Source organism: Myxocyprinus asiaticus, chromosome 2, assembly GCF_019703515.2.
Source record: "Myxocyprinus asiaticus isolate MX2 ecotype Aquarium Trade chromosome 2, UBuf_Myxa_2, whole genome shotgun sequence".
NCBI classification, from domain to species: Eukaryota; Metazoa; Chordata; class Actinopteri; order Cypriniformes; family Catostomidae; genus Myxocyprinus; species Myxocyprinus asiaticus.
Window position 1 is genome coordinate 46,080,792 of NC_059345.1, and position 19,283 is coordinate 46,100,074.

At 37.7% G+C, this 19,283-nt stretch overlaps 1 protein-coding gene across 2 annotated transcripts in view; it reads right to left on the minus strand.

The window, feature by feature from the left end:
• Window positions 1-17,338, minus strand: part of LOC127409930 (cytoplasmic dynein 1 light intermediate chain 2-like) — a 34,266-nt gene extending 16,928 nt beyond the window's left edge. For both annotated transcript variants that reach the window (XM_051644930.1, XM_051644923.1), the window contains exons 1-5: window positions 17,225-17,338; window positions 16,507-16,580; window positions 16,151-16,267; window positions 12,604-12,834; window positions 6,890-7,056 (exon numbers count right to left, since the gene is read on the minus strand). In XM_051644930.1, coding sequence (XP_051500890.1) covers window positions 6,890-7,056; window positions 12,604-12,834; window positions 16,151-16,267; window positions 16,507-16,580; window positions 17,225-17,319 — 684 coding nt within the window. In that variant the 5' untranslated portion in view covers window positions 17,320-17,338. The remainder of the gene's footprint in view (window positions 1-6,889; window positions 7,057-12,603; window positions 12,835-16,150; window positions 16,268-16,506; window positions 16,581-17,224) is intronic.
• Between the last annotated feature and the right edge of the window lie 1,945 nt (window positions 17,339-19,283).

Here is a 19,283-nt window from a genome sequence, read left to right on the forward strand (position 1 = left end):
TGTGAAACCATCAGATATAAATAAAAAAAACTAGTCTTTTGCCCTTGCTACAGTATATAGATCACCGGGCCTTATTTTGATTTTCTTGGTGAATTAGCAAATTTTCTATCAGATCTTGTAGTTACTGTAGATATAGCTTTAATTGTTGGTGACTTCAACATTCACATAGATAATGAAAATGGCTCATTGGGATTAGCATTTATTGATATTCTCAACTCTCTTCTGCTCTTTATTGCATCGATCTCAAAGCACCGTTTATCAAGAACAACCATAACAACAAACAATTGCATGAGGGATTCACATTGACCTCAAACCCTCACAGCTCAGGAACAACCAACAACATCAAACAACTGCGATAATTCATGGCATCTGCTCATGTTATTTCTTCCTGCATTGTATGTCACATGTTTACTATAGCTTATTCCGTTAGCAGTGAGGGATTTACATGTGATAAATGTAAGGAATTAGTCAGGCTGACGGAGAAGGTTAATGAGTTAGAGACACACATCTGAACACTAGTGGAGGTCAGTGAGAAAGAGAAGCCGGTAGCTACTGTTTCGTATGCGGGTAGTACAACGAGCAACACACACAATTTGGTTCCGGCTCTAGAGCCCCCACAGCAGGGCAACTGAGTGACGTCTCAGCGGCATACTCGCTCAGCAAAGCGACACCACTCTCCTGTTCCTGTTAGGGTTTCCAATCGATTCTCCCCACTCAGTGATGCACCCACTGAGAATCATGTTGAAAGAGCCCTTGTTATTGGTGATTCTATTGTAAGGAATGTGGAAATAGAGACTCCAGCCACCATTGTTAAATGCATTTCGGGTACCAGAGCATCTGACATCAGATCAAATTTACAAGTGCTGGCTGATGCTAAATGTAGATTTTCTAAAATTATTATTCATGTTGGCACTAATGATGTCCGGCTTCACCAGCCGGAGATCACTAGAGATAATGTTAAAGAGGTGTGTGAACTTGCAAAAACGATGTCAGACACTGTAATATGATCTGGCCCTCTCCCCTGCTCGTCGTGGTGACAAGGTTTATAGTAGATTAGGGTCACTGAATGGCTGGATGTCTGAGTGGTTTCTGGAGAATAGCATAGGATTTATGGACATTTGGGGTAGACCTGACCTGCTAAAGAGATACAGACTCCATCCCTCCAGGGAAGGTGCCGCTCTCCTCTCTAGTAATTTGGCTCATAGTCTTAATAATGATAGTATTTGACTAACTGGGGCCCAGGTCAGGAAGCAGAGAAACTGGTTAATCCGAACGTCTGCTAGCTGCCTTGAGACGTCACACAGGTCGCATAAACTACAACACAGAGACTGTATCACCTAGATATCATATGGAGACTGTGTCTGTTCCACGAACTACCTCAATGAATCTACTCCCCCAGGTTACTGTTATAAACATGAGCCTTGCCTGAAAGGTCGAGGAGGAGGTGTTGCTACAGTGAAGTTTTTTGTGTTACTCAGAGGACAGGATATAAGTTTAAGTCTTTTGAACTAATAATGCTTAATGTGACACCGTCAGGTATAAATAAACTCTGTCGTCTTTTTCCCTTGCTAAAGTATATAGATCACCCAGGCCATATTCTGATTTCCTTGGTGGATTAGCATCTTTTTTTTTATCAGATCTTGTAGTTAATATAGATAGAGCTTTTATTGTTGGTGATTTCAACATTCACATAGATAATGAAAATGACACATTGGGATTAGCATTTATTGATATTCTCAACCCTCTTTGAGTCAGACAAAATGTGACAGGACCAACTCATCCCCATAATCATACACTAAATTTAATTCTGTCATATGGAGTTAATGTTGATAATATAGAAATTCTAGCGATAACATCTCGGATCATTACCTCATCTCTTGTATGCTGCGATCAGCTAATGTTACTCAATCTACACCACGCTATCATTCAGGTAGAACTATTCTTTCGACCACTAAAGATAGCATAACTAATAATCTACCAGATCTATCTCATACACTCAATAAGCCCCAAAGACTAGAATAACTTGATGAAATAATAGAAAATATAAGTCTCCTCTAACACTCTTGATAGTGTCACCCCCCCCTTCAATTAAAGAAAATTAAAGAAAAAAGCATCTCACCGTGGTACAATGATCACACTCACGCTCTCAAGAATGCAGCTCGGAAAATGGAGCGCAAGAGGAAGAATACAAAATTATAGGTATTTTCATATCCTTCACATGGAAGGATAGTGTCTGTAGCTACAGACAGGCACTAAAAGCTGCCAGGTCAGCATATTTTAGCAAACTCATAAAAAATAACCACAACAATCCTGGTGTTTATTCAGTACTGTGGCTAAATTGGTTAGGAATAAAGCATCCACTGAACCAGATATTCCACCGCAGTACAATAGTAATGACTTCATGAATTTCTTTACTGATAAAATTGAAATAATCAGAAATAAAATTGGAATTATGCAATCATCTGTCACAGTACCTCAGAAAACAGTGTCTCATAATTTTCCTCACATGCAACTTCAAACCTTTGCTGTCAGAGGTCATGAAGAGCTAACAAAACTTACTGAAACATCAAAAGCCACAACATGTATGTTAGATCCAATACCAACTAAGCTCTTAAAAGAGGTATTCCCTGTAATCCCAGAACCTCTTCTTAATATTATTAACTCCTCGCTATCCTTAGGACATGTCCCAAGAAACGTTAAAATGACCACAAAAGCTTGATCCTAGAGAATTGGCTAATTACAGACCGATTTCAAATCTCCTGTTTATGTCGAAAATACTAGAAAATGTAGTGTCCTCCCAACTAAAGATGCAGTTTATTTTTCAACCAAAATCCCAATAACAAACAGAAGAAAAAAAAAAAATGAAGATTTGGTGTATAATGAGGGACTCTTTAAAATAAACGAGCCCCAAATACACCAGGGCCTCTTATTTTCAATGCTCTATCTTGAAATATGTCATATTTTATTATTCACAAGATACTGAGTTGGAGACGCTGATGAATGTGCTGACGGGGCACATTTCTATATAGTAGCATTTTTCATTTTTTATGTCCTCGCTTGAATTAAGAACACTTTATTTTCTAATCAAAATATGCATTGAAGTGATCATGCATTTTTAAAATTTTTTTTTTTACTTATTTCACCTTCAGAGGCCGCTATTATACTGTAAAACCAAGCCATTCTAACAGTACAATCCTTAAGCGCCGGCCACAGAAGAATAAAAAAAAAAAAAAAAAAAAAAAACTATAGGCTTAGATTTTTACCGATAACTGATCGTTCCAAAAAGCAACTATTGGTACCAATTAATTACTCTCGCTGTGGAATAAGCGGAGCCGCAAAAAAATATTTTAAAATATATAAAAATCCTTTAAAAAAAAAAAACAACAAAAAAAAAAGATGCATTCACCTGAAGCAGCATATAAGATATATAGACTTGCTTTTAGAGAATAGATCTTGAAAATAAGTATATTTTGTCTTCACTGCACTCGCAGAAGTATAACCAATTAAACAAAATACACTTCTAACTTACACACTTAAGATACATTCCCTTAAAGCAAGTCTTAATATCTTATATGTCGCTTCTCAAGTAAATGTATCTTGTTTTAAGGATTTTTAGACTATTTTAAATGAAAAACATTACAAAAGTACTTGATAACAATTCTTTTTTACTGAATTAAACTTAAAAGTATTTTTTTCCCTTTAATTCAGTGAATGTCATTTAGAGGTATTTTTAAAAGATGATTTTGTCCTCTTTATTGTTAGCAAGCACGTTTAATACAACCTATTAAGTCGGGGCTCAAGCTGAATAGTCGGTTAAGAGCTAATGATTAATCGTTGCAGTAATCGCCCGAATAGTCTAATAATCGTTAGATTAGTCGATTATCAAAATAATCGTTAGTTGCAGCCCTAGAACACAATGTCCAAAATATCTAATTTTGTGTTCCATGGACGAAAGCCATACAGGTTTGCAATAGGGATGTGCGGAATGACTCATTTCACTGACGTTTAAATGAAAATTTTGGAGTCGACTAGTGTGCGATGATGGTTTGTAGTTTGTTGTCAGATTTAAAATACTGCCTTTAAATAGTAATGTTTTGATAGATTGTAATGGTTTATTAAGTTAATTTTTGTTTGTTTTTCCTAATAGCATACTAAGAATCTTCCTAATTGCAATATTGTTGTGCTGGATCTCCATCTAATGTCGGTTTTGGTGATTTCCAAAAATACTGTGATTCTCTGCTTCCAGGTGAAACAGGAAGTAGATTGTGGTGTTCCATGCTGGCAGTTGTAATGACTGCTCTTTTCAATTGCATCATATTTCTTTAATCCTTAATCTTGCAACAGCATCTCCTGTATGTATTCATTGTTTTACATACATGTACATTTTAGTCACTATATTGATGCAAAATGTTTTAGTTTACAATGTAATTTGATAACTATTGTCTACTGGGCTATTATTAACAATGTTGTGCATCGGCCTCTCTCCAATTGTCTTATTCTTTAGTAAAATAGAAATATTGTATGTTTATTTGCAAGCTTAATGGAACATTAGACTATTTTTGATGCTATTTGGATGTTTTTAAGTTCTGTATTAATTATCTGGACATTATATGTTTATTTCTTTGCTTGTATTTTCACTCCTTACCTAAAACCATTAAACCTGTGGACAAAAGAACTGCTTGTCTTCAGAGTCGTGTGAGGGAAACGACGCGCATTAGCCTATGATCTAATATGACCATATTAGTTAACAATAACAGTTACGATTAAAAAAAAAAAGAAACAAACAGGCCTATGAGAAATGTACAATAAACCTAATGTATTGTTCTAAACATTACGTGCACACAGAATAAAAGGGTTTAACCCATTGATGCAGTCGGCACATCGTTGAAAATGGCCTTCTTGATCAGCAGGGTAAAAATAATTTGCATGCCTAGCCTAAAATAGTAATCATTTTCTAGGCTACTTAAAAGCATACATCTTTGATTAACAAAATTAACATTTCAACATGGTCCAGTGAAACGGGACCTGACTCATCCGAGGCGATTATCGCGTGCTTGAAAAAGCCCGCTCAGTGGGAAAATAACTTTTAAGCACGCACAGATTTAAAGACTCAAATGTGAAAACATCCATAGCGGCTTGCAAGCCAAAGTTTTGGAAATCCGCTTCCCCCAACACCACCAAAGTGATTTCCATAGCTTCTTTGCTGGTCTTGCAAGACAACATTTTCCTGCGCACACCGCGAGTGAGATAAATCTTTGTATACATCTGCTCCAGATATCCTCTTTTTTTTAATAATATTTGAATTATTAATTATATTTAAAATGTGTAACACTAACATGACAGTAATTTAAGTGCAGCATTTGTAATAATATAAAGCCAAACGTAAATGTGTAAAAACGCTGAACAGTTTAATGGGGAGAAATTTAGACCGACTAGTAATTCCAGTGTCGACTAGAGCATCAGAACCGTTCAGTCGACTAGTTTCGCACATCCCTAGTTTACATGCACATGAGGTTTAGGTAAATTTTTATATTGAGGATGTAAAAAGTCCCTTTAACTTTACTTAACCTCTAAAGTATTGTTTATTTTTAAAAGACATAAAGACAGAAACACTATCTTAAAATCGCACACAGACAAGCAAACACCTGCTTGATGGGAACATGACAGAATGACTCGGGTTGTGGCTCACTGCCAGCCATAATGGTTTTGGCAGAAAGAGGAGATGCCAGCTAGGCTGCTGAACCATCCAGCAGGCTGTCATGACATATAAATATCTTGAGCGGATCGGTCTTGGCCACTGGAAATGCAAAATCATCTCTGCTCAAAGGAACCACTAACCTTCAACAAAGACAGTCTACTGAACCACAGAAAATACTCAAACTTAATGAAATACACTGCAGCCATTAACACTTAAACAACAGTTAGAGATGTCATTATAGAGCAATGGAATAAAGCCACACTTACTCCGAATAGTGTGGAACACATCTTGATTATCTTTAGCTAGATTTTTGCTGTGCTTTTGTTCATACACTGAACATTTTTAATCTACTTGGCTACAATGGCTGTTTGGTTGAAATTATGGTTCCTCTGACTGGAAAAAACAAACAAACAAACAAACAAAAATGCTTAAATATCAAGATATATCAAATATAGTTAAAAGGTTAAAAAACACTGAGATACAGTATACTGCCCAGTCCTACTACTGCACATTGATAAAGAATGTTTCTAAAATTCAAACAGACTCTGTTCGGTTTTAGCCCAGGGTGAGGTTGTTTGTTTTGTTTTAATGTCGGGAGGCAAAGTGATCAAATACAAGTGAACCTTGCTGGAGGGAGGCTAACAATAGAATAGATCATTGAGCATGTTCTGATCTGAGAGAGCATGTGAGGGGGACATGGTGAGCCTGCAGCTCTTACTAAACTTCCTAAAGAGAGCTTTTCATTTGGTTAAAGATGCTCAATGCCACATCAGAATCCACAAACCCAATTGCCCTACCATTTTGCAAAACAACTCTTAATATTTTTAATATTTAATATTACAACTATTAATATCTTGTTTCCAAAGTATAAACATTCACCCACACACACATTTATACACAAAGAACATCAGACATACAGTACTGTATGTTAATTGATAAATGAAAACTATTTATGTCATTATTTTTGAAGACATCCTCACTATGCAACATTTTTCACAAGTGCCTAAAACTTTTGCACAGTACTGTACTTCAACACGACAAATATTGAAAAACTCCATGACCTTACACTGGTTAAAAAAATCTGTTTACAAACGAATTTCTTACTTAAATACCTGAAATTCATCACCTATTGTACAGATAATCTAGTTCTGAGACATGTTTCTATGAGGGAGGACATTATTTTTCAGCTACCTTTGTGCAAACTATTAGCACTGGAATGCCCAGGTTGTGTGTAAGGACGTTGTCTCCCAGTGGCAGCAGCACACTCTCATTTTCTCCTTCAGCTGGTGGAACTCGTCTCTGTGGTGAGCCTGGTGTGGCTTCTTCTGGTTCTAGATACTCCTGGAACACCTTAACCACTGCAGAAAAGAAAGAGAGACAGACATAGTCCAAAATTAACTCTTAACCTTTCAAAGGTGAGTTTAATGAGAAAATGTACTGGTCAAAAACAGAAAAAATAAGTAAAATTGTTCGATATAACCCCACTTATTCCAAAAAAACACCTTCCAAAATTATTTTGCTTTTCAAATGTTAATTTTGGTGGCATACTTCCAAGAATGCTTTGCCACAGTTTTTTTTTTTGTGGCCAAGCCTCGAACTATTGCTCTTACATTGCATTTAAGCTATGTAACATTCTGCAATTAGGCCTAATAACAGAAAAACTAACACAGACAATTTTCAGTTGCATTTTAGCTTATTACCTGAAATAGAATACCTTTTTACCTTTCTTTAAAAACAATTAACTGATGCTGCAGCTTGATTATTCCTAAAACAATATGTCGAAATGGTCTCAGCCTATAAAAACCTATATGGGTCAAAACCTTACAGAAACCACACAAGTACACTGAATGAATTCCACAGAATTAGAACATTCTATTCAGGTTACATAAGACCCAAACAGATCGTCTGTCCTGAAATAAAGAGCTTCCTTACAAAAATAATACATAGCTATATCTTAAGGCCATGAGGTATAGGTTTTATAGCATGGTTTTTTGCCCAACAGTTCATTAACTGCTGTGTAACTTGAATGTGTATACAACAAGTAGAGCGTCCACGGCCAATGGAAAAGCTGCTCAGGTGTGAACGGTGCGGACAACAGGTTCCTAAATCTCCGTCTGAGCCTCACACTCTGGCGGACAGTCAGAACCCACAACCCCTCGTCCTCGCCACACCACTAAACCACACAGGTAAAGGGAACAGCAACCATACACAAGGTTATTCACTGCCGTCCTTCATGTCAGGAGAGGGCATGGTGATGATATGTGGAAGTTGGTGGCTGGAGTCGTGTTAGATTCAGGAGGTGCTGAGGGGGGGGAAGTGGGAGGAACTTCCTCAGGAACCTTAAGAATGCACCAGATGACCCCGAAAGCTAAGGGAGCAACGTTTTGTTAAAGGAACACAGCTCCTGTACTTCTGGAATAACATAACACAGCTGCATTTAAGTGAAAGATTTAACACATAATCTGACCACATGTTACATGAAACTATGTCATTACTCATGAATCTCTCTCTTAAAAGGTTCTATTACAAATAATTATCCACACCCTGAGATGTGAACAGGTCTCCACAGGAGCAGGAGATCAAGATAATCTAGTGCATTTCAAGCAAACCCATATAAAACCACAGTCTTCCTAACCTTCCAAACAAGTGCTTTTCCTCAACTCTATATGTCTATGAAAGAGTTTTAAATGGAGGCTTAAGGCAACAGTTAAGATATAAACTTAGTTAATATTTGTATACATTATTCCAAGGTTTTTGCGGCATTCTGAAACGTCATGTAAACGAGAACGCCGATTTCCTTACACCGTTTAACGGATTCGGGGAAAGCGGTTTAACACATCCAGGTTTAAAGCCCCCAGTGAGCAAGCTCAAAAATCCTCCTTTCAATAGTTAGTGGAGAAAAAAAAAAAACCTTTACATCTTTATATGTAATACAGTAATCCACCGATTTGTCCGGAGATGTCGGCGTAAATAAAATGACACGTTTGATGTACTGCAGCACCGAGACATGACACTGTTTCGATTCTTGCAAATTCAACAAGCTGCAACGCTACAATCTGCTTGCCATTTGCCATCAGTCTTCGAGCTCTCAGCTCACCTATGTAGACTAGTTGCTCTGTTTTCCTGTGATTGCTCAGCACCGCCTCTCCGGGGAGGAGACTGTTTCGAAACTCTCAATGTTGCATTGCTTTGTTTTAATCACACATATGTATTTATTTACAATACAATATTTTTTTTACACCCCTAGCTTATACAGCGCATGTACACGGGAGCGCCACTTTCTCGCAAAAAGCAGATTTCTTGCAACAAGCCATTTCCTGGTGTCCATTTAAACAAGCTCAGGATTCATTATCATCTGAATGCTCTTTGACAAAAAGTAGAGAAAAGTTATATTTGCAGAATAAAACGGACATTTCCAATCTAGTGATTCATTTTAAATGACAATTGCCAATAGAAAAGCATTCATATCACACGGCACTGTCTTCAGACATTTGTAAATAATATCCTCTTTTCTGCTGCTGTGTTATCAACACAGTTTTCATAACAGACTGAGGCTGAAACACATAGTGAACATTTTTTACATAACTTCATCAGCCTGACGTTTTCACAAAGATAATCACCCAGTAAGTTTCCATGAACTTTCAAAAATCAATATCAGTCAGACTGAAACAATAATTTGTCTTTTTAAAATGTCAGGTAAATGCTTTTGTCTGACTAAAATCGTACCAGCTCAATTTCTGCAAAGTTAGACTAACAGACCTAGATAATGTGGTTGTGGCTTTGCTTCAACCAGCATGTGTACAGGTTATTCAGACCCGACATGTATTTAACATTTCCACAGCTGACATCTTTCCTTAAAATATTTGATTGTGCATTGATTGGGACACTTGGAAAGACAGATGAGGACTGTAGCTTTATCATCACTGCGCATATAAACATACTGACTGTGAAATGCTGAGAAGATTTTACCCTGTAATAACCAACAACCTTCTTGGTCAATATGACCAAATACTACAATAACCTCAATCAAATGAAGAGCAGCACCCGTTTACAATCCCTTTCTGCTGTCGACTTTGACCAGCTTCCATCAACAAGGGTGGGGACAGTCAGCTGAATCTATACATCCAAAGTGCATTTGAAAGTTTGAATCATTTTAAGGTGGCAAAATGCCAAGTTAAATAAAAATTATTTAACACCAATTAAATAGTGTTGTTTCATAGTGCCATTTCTATATGCAAGAGAACATGACCCTCAATATGCAGGTGCAAGGCTGCATATACGCTTTGAACAACACAGGAAAGGGTTGCCAAAGTGCATTTAGACTGCTCTACATTTAAAGCAAAAGTTCCCGCAGGGTGTTAGCTGACTAAGAGCTGTGAAAGGACATGTTTTATCACAGTGGCTTGCGAAGGGCTCCTCTGGCTCCTACTTGAGTGTTGTGCTCGTTTCCTGCTCAGAGCAACGAGTCGAATGTCCGACTGAGCAGACAATGATGCAATGCCTTGTAAGAGAGCTTGAATTCTCTTTTCCACTACAGTGATGACATCACCTACTTCAGTCAGATGGGAAGAGAGAAGCATGGCTCATGTAAGTTGATTTCAGTAGTGCTTAAGAAAGCCCTGGCCTTGTTTCTGGGTGGGTCTGTTTTTACAATGCCGAGGGAAGCTTGGGCACTAATTCAATACACCCAACAAACCAACATTTGCTTGGTAATAGTAATCATGCATTTAATCATAAAAAATAATATAGTCTTACATTCCATATATAAACAAACGAAAAGAGTAGTGAGCAAATGTGGAACATAGTGGACAGGTCAGAAATGAAAGAGAATGATATTACACTTTCAGTGGATCCTATTTCAGCCTAGGTAATCGATAAAAAAAAAAATTAAGAGTTTGATCACCATTAGCCTACTATGTTGGTTACATTGGAACATGTAGAGCTAGTGATTCCTCATGACTCTTAGTAAAATAGCAGTTCAGATGTGTTGTAAAACTGCTAGGCTTGGTATTTCATATGCAAGCTAAAACAAAATATCATCGCCACTTCCTCTTTCTGCTCTCATAGCCCTGTTTATACGGTACAAGCACAATCATCTTCTGAAATAGCATCTCACTTCATGTCTGAGCACTCTGCATCTCATTTCATAATAAAAACTCATCTCAAACACTAAAGTAGCAGCTTTAAATCTTTATACAGTCATTCATTGCTCTGTCACAGAGCAAAACTTACTGTCAAATAATAGTAAATCTCAGGCAGGGCCAAAATTAATATGAAATTTAAGATTAGCATTCAGCAAAGTGCATCTTGCATTTCATGTTCATTCAGGTTAAAATAATTTTAATTATTAAAAGCAAAAGTTTAGTTAACCAGAAACCTACAGTAAGCTCTGTTGATGTGCAAATTCTGAATCAAACCATATGATACAAAAGCTATATCAACCTTATACCTACCTACATGTTTATTGTAATTGGGTTTTAGGAAATTAAAACCCTAAAATATGACTCAAGATTTTATCTCAGACTACGAGGGTTTTTGAAAACATGATGATTCTGAGCAGAGCTACTGTACATTCATCGCAACTAACACTACTAAGGCAGCATTTGTAATCACTCTGATTCCAACAGCATGGATCTGACTGAAAGGTCATGCAAATTCAAAGGACAAAGAGTGCTTCATAAGCAGAGTGTCATTAAATCCAGCCGACAGGCAGCCCCATTCTTGTAACATTCAATAAAAGTGGACTCATAAGACTAAACTAAAAAAAAGTTAAGCTAAACAAAAGCAACATTCTAATTAAACCATAATGCAACATCAACATTCTCCACTAGGCAGTATCTACAAAAAAATATATGGAGCCAACCAATGCTCTGCTTCATCTTGTGCAGCTTCAACAAACACCTCCACTCTGTTGCATCATTTAGAATGAAAGGTTAGTAGTTATGAAATAATTTAATGAGCAGTCCAAAGAATTAATCAAAACCCACCAGGCGAAATAAAATTCCTTCACAGACCATGTTTACATGCACTTTAGAAAATGGTTTATTCCAGGGTTTTGGCAGAAAATGGCTTTCTGAAACGTCATGTAAACGAGAACGCCATTTTCCTTATGCCACTTAAGGGATTAAGAGAAAGCAGTTTAACACATCCAGGTTTCTCCTCGAGAATGAGGCTTAGTGTGGCCACATAAACACAAAAGTGGTGCTTTGATGGTGTTTGAAGAATGTGCATGTGCACGAATAACAAACGTCAAAGGATGGAGCCAAACAACAAGACAACACAGCTGAAAGAATTCAACATTTCTGGGAGTACAGCGAGAAAAACACAAGACTATAAACTATATCCATTTATACATACCAAAGTAAAATATTGACTGTCCCTCACATTCGCGTATATGCACTCGTACATTGGGGGAATCCCGAAATTTTAAGCAAGAGGGAAACCTTACTATTGCAGTGAAATTCCACTGCAGGTCGCAACAGAAAGTAAAAAAACCAAACACTGCTTACTGACTGAGCTGCATATATACAGGAGTAAAGAGTAAGCTGCCTATACAGTGCATGTAAACCAGAATGTTCCTTTTTCGCAATACGCCGCTTTCTCATAATAAGCCGCTTACTGATGTCCATGTAAACGTAATCACAGTTAAAACACAATTAAGTGAAAAACAGCTATCCATACCTCTGATAGCTCTCTGGTAAAAGGCATTTTCCAGTTTTCTACTGGCTGAGCAATCATCTTTCAACCACTACTACAAGAATATTGGACAACACGTGAGAGAGCTATGTGCATGCTAATGTACGTTGTACATATGTACATTAACATAGAAAAGTTACTTATTGCCAATGACCTAAGGTGTTTACATTGAGTGTCCTTTTTCAATACTTGATCCAAAAAACACTCACTCCTTTGCTCCATCTCTCTCATTTCCTCCGGCGGGATCTTCAGTTTGTCGACGTGCTCCCGCAGGACACTGGCCCACTTCTCCAGCGACTCCATGATGGTCCAAGGCTTTGACATGTCCACCACAAAAACAGCCAGAATATCCTTTAGTGACTCAGTGGTGACTGCAAACTTAAGCAAGCCTTTGTGGTACACGTCTCCATCAAGGATCCACACGTTGCAGCGAGTCAAATCTGGAAGTGTGTTATTTTTTATTTTATTTTTTTTAATAAAATAACAAAAAGAGCATTTTCTGCAAACTATCATATATTTAACTATCAGCCTACTTTTACTATTCTGTAACTATAGAATGGTGGTAAGTCAAATTAATTTTCCAAATATGCCAAAATATAGTGTGCATCTGTTTAGCATCTGTTTAGTTATATATATAAAATTACACTCATGGCTTGGTTTTAATTATGTATGATCAATTGTATCCTCAGGATAATGCAAAATTCACAGCTGGTCACAAACTGAGAAAAATAAGTCAGATTTTGAATAAAGAGCTCTTTCTCAGTCTTCTGAGGGGGGATTTACACTTGGTCACTTCATGCGTTTTAATTGATCAAACTGCTATCTGATTGTACAAGAACATTCCATTTACACTTGGCCACATAAATGTGTCTCTGCCAAACAGATACACAGTAAATCTTCAATTCTTAAAGGAATAGTTCACCCAAAAATGAAAATTCTCTCATTATTCCCTTACCCTGATGCCATCCAAGATGTGTATGACTGTCTACCTTCAACAGAACACAAATGAAGATTTTTTTGAAGATAGAGCTCTGTCAGGTCCTTATAATAGTAGTACACGGTAGGGGAAAAATGATGGCAAAAATCATAATCATAATTATTTTGGTCAATTTTGAGATTACGATTATTCAACATGATTACTCATTGACTTTGGAAACATCATGCATTTATAAAAATAAAAACAAATTTATGGGCTTTTTAACAGTGGATTTCCTTGAACTTGAAACTGCACTGGGTAGGGGAGGAGGCTACGGTCACATGATAATTATTTATGTTACGTATGGTAGTCAAATTAAGGAAAGCCTCCATCGCTACTATTAAAAGTATACAGCAGTTTGCCGACAAGGCTGAGAGGACGCTAACATCAAAGCTAACCTCAAGCGGTTAGAACATGCAACAAAAATACACGCAAGTCCAACCCAAATGTTTAAATGCATCGACTGTTACCATCTGTTACTATCTATTTGCATTAGTATCCAGCTTGTCACATTTATGCATTCGTTAGCCAGCTAAGTTGCATATTTAAAGCTAGTGACGTGAGAAAGCAAATTAATATCTTCATGCAGCCGAGAGAAACGTATAAACAAATCAGAAACGCATCTGATTTCAATAAAAAAAAATGATCCTCACTGTAATACGATGACTTCAGATCGATCACATTCTTGCGCTAAAAAAGGCTAGACACAGCGCAACAAATACAGTTTAACAGAAAGCAGGTGTTTCAAGATGCTTTTAAAGTTCTTTTTTATTAGACACATCATCTAAATAAACACCGTTCCTGCACGAGACGCTGAATAAACAAAAACAAAGGGAAACAAAGACATTCGTCTAGCGTGCATTTACACAGAAAAACAAATGGATGTTTGCAAAAGCGTTCGGTGTGAACAGCCCCTTACAGTTGGTGGAGGTCTTTGGCCATTGCGTCTTGCTCTCTCATAAGCATTTCTCAGATTAAGTAATGAGTTGTTTAAATACATTGTCAGTAAAGATGTTCAACTTGGAAATATTTGTCTCGAGATCCTCACGTTCAGTTCCAGTCTGTTGTGTTCCATCTGTTTGAACAGCCCCTGGCCTGTGCTCATAGTCTGAGCCGCTTCTCCACCGAGTTCAGCCGAATACCTCTGCTACTCTACATACAACTGTACTGAATAAAAAACAATGTGGTATTTCGCTGTTATGAAGCTTGACTCTGGAGTTGTAGAAATCAGTGCAACTGTAACACCATGTTAACTGTCTATTGAAGCGTTTCCCCCCTCATTTTACTTTTGAATTAACATTTGAGAATATGGAACGATTAAAACTTTTTTTTTATTTATTTATTTATTTTATGCACATTAGTTGAAAATGAAATGTTCTTTTTTAACAACCAGGATAGGAAAGTTCTATGCAATAATATTACAGTGCTGAATGATTTATGTATTTATTGTGGACTAAGGAAACAACGTCAATTTAAAAATCAGCTGACTTTAAAATTTGAATATTAGTTCATATACATTAATATATATTTCATTTAAAAAAAATACAATACATTTTCATGGTTCAGTCAGTACTGTTTATTTTTGTAATAAAGTTCAGCACTATTTTACTTTGAGTGTTATTTTTTCATTCAGTATCAATTTTAAAAACTATTGGTTGATTAATCGGTTATCGGCAGGTACTGCCCAACTTAGTTATCGTATCGGTAAAATCCATTATCAGTCGACCTCTAATGATAAGATACACACATTGAACCTGGCGCATATATTATGATTCGCAATGTCGCGTGCCATCACGTTATAATCTAGCTGCAGCAAACACGAACAAGTGACGAGCGTCCCCAGCCAGAGTGGGCATCAGCCGGGAGAAGATTCAATCTCTTCCCCGGTCACTTCAAGCAACTCATAGACACGGTGCTGATCGCACAGAGAAATGCCAGTTTTGGAGTTTATTTTCATAACCCGCTTCCTTATTATTTAAACTTTAATAAAGGATGCTTTAAAGATATAAAGCCGGGGTGCTTCATTGCGAAACGGAATGCGACACAATAATCGTTTTATCTCTATTATCTTGTTTTCATAATCGTTGGAAGCCAAAATCGTTATTGAAAATAAAATGTGATTAATCGCCAGCCCGAGTAAACAGGTGCCAGCACTTTGACGGTCCAAAAGTCACATTTAGGCAGCATAAAAGTAATCCATGCAACTCCAGTCGATAAATGAATGTCTTCAGAAGCAAATCGATAGGTTTATGTAAGAAACAAGTCGATAATAAAAAAATGTTTAGCTTCCATCCAGGACTCTGACGCTGTTTGAAATGGTCGAACTCTCGTGTGACGTTCGTTCGTTCTTCTGTTGTAAATAAGCACCGCTTCCGAATTCTCGCGTGAACTCGCTGACGTCACGATTCACATCAGCTGCCGGCATGAAGTACTTTTTAAAAGTTAACAGCATTTTAATTATTGATTTATTTTTTACACAAACTTGTCGATTTGCTTCAGAAGAAATTCATTGATTGACTGAAGCCGTGTGGATTAATTTAATACAGCCTAAATATGACTTTTGGACCGTCAAAGTGCTGGCACCCGTGTGCTTCTATTATAAGGACCTGACAGAGCTCGATCTTCCTCTAAAAACCTTCATTTGTGTTCTGCTGAAGAAAGACAGTCATACACATCTGGGACGGCATCAGGGTAAGTGAATGATGAGAGAATTTTCATTTTTGGGAGAACTTTTCCTTTAATCCTCCTCATCATCTTTCTCCCTCTTTGAAAGTACTTACCATCCCGATCTTCATCCTGGACATTCAGGTACAAGTATTCCAGCCCTCTACCTTTCTTATTGTGCTCTGCTCCTTGGAGTTTTGCCATGAGTGTCGTCTTTCCTGAACCATCCTCCCCTAAAACATTACCAGAAATCACATTACTCATTATTCCTGACATGGGCTACCTGTGCACCTAAAAAACAAGTGTAAGTACACTAAGAAATAACAATTAATTACGATTAATTAAATACATGTATTGAAGTTTGCACATGCAGTCTTCACCAATCACACACTCCTTAAAGCACAAATCTTAAACGCACTTTTGAGAGGCTGTGAATTTGGGTTGTGAACAAGATTTAGCCAAAAGCACATACCAAAAACCAATATATTTTTCCCAGATGGCAATTTAGAGCTTGAACGTGTTGAAACTTCGCTGAGAATTGAAGACCTGAAAAATGGCATAAACAATAAAATGATCACTTTGCATTCATGACATCAGTAGATAAAGGCTTTGACATGTCAGTAGTTGGATCGTTAGTTTTGACAAGTGACAAGCTGCAGATATCAGTTCATAGGTGATACAATATCACCTGAACATCCGGGAGAGAGACAGCTGTCAAAATAAAGCTAGCAAACAAGTGATGGATGTCAATGAGCCGTTAGATCGCATCAGAAACAGAGATCAAACCTCAGCCTTGTGACACTTCTCATAAAACAAATTACTATCCGCATATATATATTAAACATTGTTAAAGATGCCACGTCCCATCAGAAATTACTTTTGACATTATATGAATCGTTTAAGCCGGTGTGTTTTTTCAAATGCGAGCACTATCAGATCACAGTGTGTCTGACAAGAAAACATGAGCTCTTCAAACGCTTTCTTTATTATTGATCTAGTTGTAAACAGCTATTCTAATCCGAACCAGTGCGTGTTTTTAAGTTTATGTGAAGTGTTTAGGGCCCATCCGGGACCGGCGTCTGAACTGGGCAGCACCCGGCTGGTGACAAAGCAGCACATCACACTGTCAAATAAACTCACTCCCTGCAAACTCAGGTGCACTTCTGGACACTTTGAGGGTGCGAGCGTACCAGAGGTTTTGTCCTTCATCATCCTCGTTGCTGTTATCCATGGTGTCGCCCGTCCCGACTGCGCCCAGTAGCTTCTTCTCTAAAACGGGAGCCATCTTGAATAGAGAGGTACAAAGGGAGGTGCACACTGAGCGCCTGAGGACCTCACATGAGCCGTACAGCGAACTACCAATCCTACTACGGCGAAGGCATATCTTATGAATATTAATTATGTGACGCGAGAATCGCCCAATTAGAGCAGACGTTGGTACGCAGGCGCATGGATTGACTCATGAATATTGATTAAAACATGACAGGATACTCAAAGTCAGCGTGACTAAATGAATATTCATGAGAAAGCTTTCACCATAGTACGATTCTTAATTCGCGTAACGCACCCGTAGAAAAAGAGTGAAAACTTAACAAAGAAACAAAAGGAGATGAAAATGCCACCGAATGCTTCCTAAGACCTCAAAAATTAGACTTAAATTGTTTGTTTAAAATAATATGTAGAACGCAAAAAAAAAAAATCGGATTTTAATATGCACTGTTTGTAATTACGATCAGGCATTTGAAAAGGCATCACAATCCGCGTTGGCTTGAATGATGTCATTTCAGACTTTGCCTGCGATACTGTCAGTGCATGTGACTCGCGAGCTGAACTGAGGTCAGCTGTCTGGTTTCCATTGTCGTGGTAAAGCTTTGAATGTGATGAGAAGAGACTGATCCACGCTCAGCTTCATATGAACCAGGCATATGCAACGGTTTTCTAAACCGGTCGCACCCTGGATTGGAAATCCTCGTCTAACAAAGTTAACAACTATGAAATAGACAGAATAATTTATGGTGTACTCCCTGTTAACGTAAATTAAAGGTGTTGTAAGCGAGACTGAGCCGTTATATTAGACACAAAAATAGCGCACTCTGCTGACAACTGTTTTGAGTCTGAATATGGCATTAAAGGGATAGTTCACAAAAAAACAAAAAAAAAATCTCATCATTTACTCAACCTTTTGTCATCCCATATGTGTAAGACTTTCTATCTTCTGCTGAACACAAATTAAGATTTTTAGAAGAATATTTCAGCTCTGCAGGTCCATACAATGCAAGTGAACGATGGCCAGAACTTTGAGGGTCCAGAATGAATCATTTACTACGATATTTCCTCTGTTGTTATCAGGGGCGGATTTAGGCAAAAAGTGGGTGCCCTGAGGTCCACCAGCCATCTCATATCTCCAACCACCCACAACCCCCAGCCACCCCCAACAGGGATGATGAAAGGGGTTTCGCCCAGTGCACCATACAAGCTAGAACCGCGACTGGTTGTCGTGGGTAGTTGGCGCAAAAATATCAGTCATGTTTAATATCATTCAACTAGACTGAATCATAGTCGGAGGGTAAGAAATGGGAGTAGGTACCCATTGTGCACTCAAAATCATACACTAGTGATGGGTCGTTCATGAACGACTCATTCATTTAGAACGAATCTTATATGTGACTCAGAAGAACGAGTAGTCTCAGCGAGTGATTCGTTCATTTTGTGTTGGCCGCGCATGTGCATTGCACAACCTCCGTTCATTTTTTACATGAAAAACGCATAGGCGCTGTACAGGAAACAGAAATGATTAGTTCACCTCTCGAGTCTTGTGGTCCGAGTCGTTTGTTCTTTAGTCACGTGACAGCCGTATATACGCTATGCACATACTGCTGTCACATGACAAAACAACGAACGACTCCGATAAGAAGATTCCAGAGGTGAACTAATAATTTCTGTTTCTCATAATTTGTCCTTGGCTGCATTATCAATTTTTCCTTATTTGGGACTATGATCAATGTTTGCGTAAGTAGACGTGTTGGGGGGGATTTGGCTATTGAAAATGTAACATTTTAATGTAATTCTGCTCAAATGAACAAAATGACTTGAATAAAGATTTGTTCATTTTGCTGAACGAGACTCAAAGATTCAAGTCAGTAAAATGATCCAATTTTCCCATCACTATCATACACACAAATTTCTCTGACTCCAACTTTCTCAAAATCTGCAGACTTGAGCTGACTAGGCTCGACAAGCACCAACTTG